The following is a 6,394-nucleotide window of genomic DNA, read 5'->3' as shown; positions in this document are numbered from 1 at the left end:
GGGTAGGTGAGGACTGCTATGTGGATTTTGCCTGCCCCCTAAATTTAACTAAGATGAGTCATAACAGGGGCCTTATATATTCTTATCTTTAAAATAGTCTATACAGTTTAGCTTAGTATTGTCCTTAGAAACTGGTGAAATCAGTTCTAATGACAGCCTTTGGCATTAGACACAGTAGAGTGCATATCTTTACAACTGTTTACGTGTGTTTGTGTGTGTGTGCACGTGTTTGAACAGAATAAAGTATAAATGTCAGCTCCTATGTGACGCCTGGGAAGATAGTCTATGCCTTTTCATTTTTGAGAAATGCTGTTGGTTGTCTGACTGGTTCACAATGGTAGTAAAGCATTGGCTTTGAAGACAGACAAACATGGGTCTAAATATCCCAGCTCCAGCATTTGGTACACACAGCCTCTTTGGAGCTTGTTTTCTCATTAATAATTCCTGTGATTAACAGTAACAATAAGAAAAAAATATGTTAATTCTGAAAATCCACATATAAGAATGTAACATAAGCAGTTTATACAAATGTCCTTTTATTTATGTAGAATCATGTAATCTTTAATTTCTTTGGATTTCTGCTGTCTCTTACTCTTATGGAGACTTAGAGTTATTACTTCTCCATGAAGGATTTACTTTTTTTCCAGTTTTATTGAGGAATAATTGGCATACATCATTGTATAAGTTTAAGGCGGGCAGCGAAATGGTTTGATTTCCACACATTATGAAATGATTAGCACAAAGAGATTTACGTTTGAACTTGTGTCATTTTCTGAACCAGCTTAGCAGTCCTTCCCACAGAACCCTGCAGCTCTTTCTGAACTCTGATCTCTAATTATTTAAAATAATATGTTTTTCCAACACTGTGTACAATAGCCAAGTGACCCTTTTGGTTAAAAGTCTAGATCGTGGGACTTCAGACAATCAATCTTATAAACACATGTCCTGAAAGTGTCTCAAATAAAACATCCTACTAAAATGCTTTCTACTGAGAACACTTATAAAATATGAAACAAACAATATTTATGTGATAGTGGTTTGTTTATTGGCTCTTCGCTCTCCAAAACCTACTGATTTGTTTTAAATCACGGTCATTTTTGCACAAAACCTCAGTGAGAATGCTCTGTCATCATTTCCGTGTTACAGGTGAGCAGGTGAGATAGACAAGGGGTAAGTGACTTGACCATGGTGGAGACTGGTCAACGGTAGAGACAGGATTCCAACCAGCCTGGCTCTGGAAACTCACTCTGGACTTGCATGTTGTGTAGCCTCTGCAGATAAAGAAGGTGCGTATTTCCAAAAACAACGTGATGTTTACAATCCTCACGGTAACTCTCTGAGGTGTTACCTCATGTATTCCCACTTCAGGTAAGGAGACTACACTATCACGAAAGTTTACATGTTCCAGCACTTTTTCTCATTAAACATAAAATTACTTTTTAGTGATTGGATTAGACAAACCCCATCAATAGCCTAAAGCTGGATTTTTTCTAAACATTGATTATTAAAAAACTTATTATTTTAGAAAAACAAATGAAGAAGGAGGAAGATTTTTTTTAATGTAAAAGACTAGCAGACAGTTATTTGATGGATGAAAATAAAGAAGAATTACTCATTCATTTGCTTGAAAAATACCTTTAGGGATTTACTAAGTGCACTGTACTGTACTAAGTATTGAGATAATGTGGACAAACGGTTACCAGCAACTAAAAAGCACATAGCAATTTGGTATGCAGCTGACCAAGAAGTTCATAGATTATTTGTATAAATAAATGAGATGCAGAAGAAAGCAGTGGTGCTGTAGTACATGTCTAGTTAGCTTTGGGGAAAATAACCAAGTTTTTTTTTTTATTAAAAGACTTCCTTTATGAAGGGCTACAAGGAGAGTAGAAACATAAATAAGAAAGAGTAAATTTGAAGTGTATTCTCCACTTACCGATATGAATAAGACCTTAAGTACATCTCTGGATAGTATTTATTTCTGCAATCAATTCCTCTAAAAATTACATTCTACACAGTACAAGTGAACAGAATAGCATATGTATATGTTTTTTTTAAGTCCCCCAAATGATTTCCTTATTATTTATGAGTGGCAGTGTAAGTTTACACTTGCAAATGAAGGAAGGAACACACATTTCTATGGAGACCACCTTACTGATTCACCTTCAAAGGGACACAAGCTTTTAGCTCTTCTTCAGGAGTGAGAGTGGGGGACCTTAACTGTGATCATTTGAAAGGTGATCAATAGACCTGTTCCTTGACATTATGGTCTGAATCACAAACAGGTATTCTGTCACAAAGACTTTTATATCCCTTTCATTCTATTTTATCCTTAACTTTTTTCTCCTGAATACTCTCAACTCTATTTGGAGGGTATTAATGCATAAATATGAAACAGCTTAATCTTGTATAAAATATTTTCAAACTGGTTCATTTATAAAATATATAACATGCAATGTTTATGTAACTCTATTTACTTAGTTACCTCTTCTTTACATTTCATGAAACAAGTTTGTCACAGAATAGTCTGAAAATCAGCTACCTAAACAAAGATTAAGGCTATGATTCAAAGACTTGAGAAGGCAAATCACTCTATTATTAGGTTTTTTTTTTTCAAATTTTTACTCTATCTTAAAACACTCAACATATATTTTGAATTAAAATAAATTAAAATTCATGTGACTAAAAAATGTTATCAGATGAGAAAACTGAAACTATTTCCAGAGTGTATAATACCAGTTTGAGTATTTGCTATTTTGAAATAATCCTTGGTTATATTTGGGTCACTCAGCATTATATTTCCAATGCCAAATACACTGTCGGGTACAAAGAAGGAACTCAAAAGTGGAAAAATGTTAAATTGAATTAGTTTTTTTATAAAATTCTTATTTTATTTCAAATTACTAAGAAAGAAGTACAGAAGCCGTCTTTTTGTCCAGATGCTCATTTGACCATAATAAATTATGTTCTCCAAAAGCGTGTAGCGTGGAACCATATAACCACTACGCATGTTCCTGGCGAACACAGTGTCTGTAAAATGGAGAGGAAGCATTGCCAGGGTTCAAAAACCAAAAGAACGCCCGTGTTTTTCAGTGTTGAACACTAGGAAGTTCCACAATGCAGCTCTCTATAAAGTCCTTTTAGATTAGAAACAGTTTCAAGAATGTATAGTCTTGTATTTACTCCTCAAACAAATATATACTTTAAACAAGATTTTTTTCCCCAAAGAATCTAACTTACAGGTTAGGCAGGAGCTTTTTCCCCCCTCCATATATTTTGGACGACCGAACATTGGTAACAAATTCGGAAGAAACTACAAAGCTTTGAATTATTTGAAGAAACAAGGAGAAATTTCAGAGAAGAAGGTAGAGAATCAGACAAGCATAGAAGAATACTAAATGGGAAGTTATCGGCAAATCTTATTCATCTATCACTAAATTCTAAAAAATGCCAAGATACATGAAGACTCAAGTGCTTTAGAACCAATATCCTTCTAGTTGGCAAATGATTACACTTTTCTCTCTAGACCCAAGTGTTTAATTTTGCACTTGACCTTAATTCCACGTTGGTTTTGAAGTCTCTGCAGTAATCTTGTCAATCTATACCTGTTTCCTCAGAAAATAAATTAATCACTGATGAATCACTCCTTAAGACTTTACCACTTACGGTAAGTTTTATTGCCTTCCGAAACCATGGGTAAAAGAAAGCATATATCAAAGGGTTCATAGCTGAATTATAATAAACACACCACACTAAAATCTCATAAACATAAGGAGGAGTTATAAAATTCATATAAGCATCAATCACGGCATCAATAATGTACGGTAGCCAAGAGATAAGAAACGCTGCCGTAGCAATACCCAGCGTCCTAGCAGCTTTTCTCTCTCTTTTTGTGACCCTTTCCTTGTAACTCTCTGAGGAGGACTGGGCTTGGCAGACTGTACTTTCTATCTTCCTAGCCTGGTGTTTAGCCACCAAAAATATCTTACCGTATATAGACACCATGGCAACAGCGGGTATAAAGAATAGAAGGAAACAAAGTAGAACCCAATTTTGATTCAGTGGAGCCTGACAGCCTCCCACACAGGTGAGAGCAACTACTAGTTCCTCGATGCCTTCTTCATTGGCCCCAGTGTAAAAGATAGAAAAACTGTACACGACAGAAAAGAACCAAGAGAGAACAATGCATATTCCTGACGCCGAGACAGTAAACTTCCTTGGATAGGTCAGAGGATCAGTAACAGCAATGTATCTATCAATAGAGATACAGCATAAATGAAATAAAGAAGCAAAACAGAAGGAAGCATCGAAACACGTATGAAATTTACAGTAACTGTCCCCAAAGTACCAGCAGCTCTCCACGGACCTCACGGTGCTGAAGGGCATCACAGTCACGCCCACCAAGAAGTCAGCGCAGGCCAGGGACGCCAGCAGGAAGTTGGTAGGTGTGTGCAGTTGTTTGAAGTGCAGGATAGCAATAATGACCAGCAAATTTCCAAACACGGCCAGCACGGCCCCCAAACCAAGGACTGCGTACAGAACTGCTCGGGGGCCTGGCGAGTAAGGCGTTTTCACGCAGGATCCGTTCACGTTCTCATAGCAGAGCTGCACGGCTTCAGCTTGGGAGAAAGTGTTCACCATCGCCTTCTTGTCTGAATTATTCTGAAGTTCTCCAATTCCCTACTTCAGCAACTTAAAACAAGAAAGAGGTGCCAATTTCAAAGGCGTCTGGAAGAGAAAAAAAAAATCTCTAGTTAAAATAAAAGTTAGTAATTTTCTACCTTTTTTTTGTATATTTACCTCTTGGTTTTTCCAAAAAGTATTCCCAAGTTTTTAATATATTTAGAGTGGAGACTTGTTGCAGAAAGCCATTAAAATTATAGACAAATTTAGTACCAAATAAATGGCTGGCAATATACTTAGCCCAACGATATATATTATCATTATATACATTACAGAATGTAACTGGCTGATCATTAGAAAATTCCTTTTTTGGGTTTCTTTATCTTTTGAAACCTCACCTGTAACCACTCGAGTTGAGAAATAATTAGGCTACCAAAGGCTGGTTTTTATGTACTAAGTCATCTCCCCTGAGTAGCCACTTCAACAGTAATGACACACTATACTTCATTTTTTTCAAGAAGGAAGAAATAAATTACTTCTCCTTCAAAGTATAACCTCAAAAATCCCTGTAGTATAGAGTGTGAAGACTTAGGGAACGTTTACTCATAATAGCTTGCTAAATTTATTTGGGGAATATATTTCTTCTGTTGCTTACATTTTCAGAATCTGTATTTTTTTCTTTTTATAGTCATTCCTGGTTTGGACAGCTTGAGGTGATTTGGAGAACTATTGTTATCAAATTGATACCAAAATAGTCAGTTTGTAAGTATTTTCTAGGCTAATAGCCAGTTTTAGATGTCTAAAATCAATAAGATGGATTAAAATAAGCAATAACTCACCTAGCCCCTCACCTTCCTATCCTTAGAAAAAGGTATAGTTTTAAAACTACCTCAGAGGAGTAGGCAACATCTGGGATGGTCTGGAGGGGTGTTTCTCAATTAGTCACGTCTCTTGAGGGAATGGATTCATGCCCAGTCATCCAACGTTCAAATAGAGATCAATTTGGCTTCTCTAAGTATTTGAGTTTTTTTTTTTTTTATACTGAGGCATACGATCTTAAGATGGTTTACACAGTTCACCAAACAATAGTGAATAATTAATTTTTGCTTCAGTTAGCCATGAAAAGGTGCAATCTGGCATCTAAATTTTAATCTTCAAGCTAGAGACTGGACTACTTTTATTGCCATTTATCCCACACCACAAGTCTGGCCTTTGTTGAAAGTGCAGGATCCTAGAAAAACCTATGTGCATGCACATGTGTATACTTTATCAATATATCTGTACTCTCTAGGTAATAGGCTTCACTAGTCAATGAATTTTGATATTTGCGTGTGTATGATGTGTGTATATACACCTGTGGTATCTGCAGGCTTCACTATTTGTGAGTTTTAAATCAATTCATTATTGCTTATTTTTTTTTTAAGATTTATTTTTTTCCGCCCCCCCCAAACCCCCAGTAGATAGTTTGTATGTCATAGCTGCACATCCTTCTAGTTGCTGCATGTGGGACGTGGCCTCAGCATGGCCAGAGAAGCAGTGCATGGTGGGCCCCCGGGGATCCCAATCCGGGCCGCCAGCAGCGGAGCGCGCGCACTTAACCGCTAAGCCACGGGGCCAGCCCTCATTATTGCTTTTATTTCCCAATTTATACTTCCTTAAGCCCTCACTGTTTTGATGACATAAACCTAAGTCTCCTCTTTGTAAACGTCTCCCAGTTACTCTTGGGATGCCCTAGATGGGAGCATCCATGTGCTCACAAGTCAGTACCCAA

At 36.8% G+C, this 6,394-nt stretch overlaps 1 protein-coding gene across 1 annotated transcript; it reads right to left on the bottom strand.

Moving 5' to 3' along the window:
- Window positions 1-3,594: 3,594 nt before the first annotated feature.
- Window positions 3,595-4,641, bottom strand: LOC101407039 (trace amine-associated receptor 9). Its single transcript, XM_004422400.1, has one exon. The coding sequence runs from the start codon at window positions 4,639-4,641 to the stop codon at window positions 3,595-3,597; it is 1,047 nt and encodes a 348-aa protein (XP_004422457.1).
- Window positions 4,642-6,394: the final 1,753 nt, after the last annotated feature.

This window comes from Ceratotherium simum, chromosome 19 (genome assembly GCF_057802395.1).
Source record: "Ceratotherium simum simum isolate JZ-2026a chromosome 19, ASM5780239v1, whole genome shotgun sequence".
Taxonomy (NCBI): Eukaryota; Metazoa; Chordata; class Mammalia; order Perissodactyla; family Rhinocerotidae; genus Ceratotherium; species Ceratotherium simum.
This window is presented reverse-complemented; position numbering and strand designations above follow the sequence as displayed.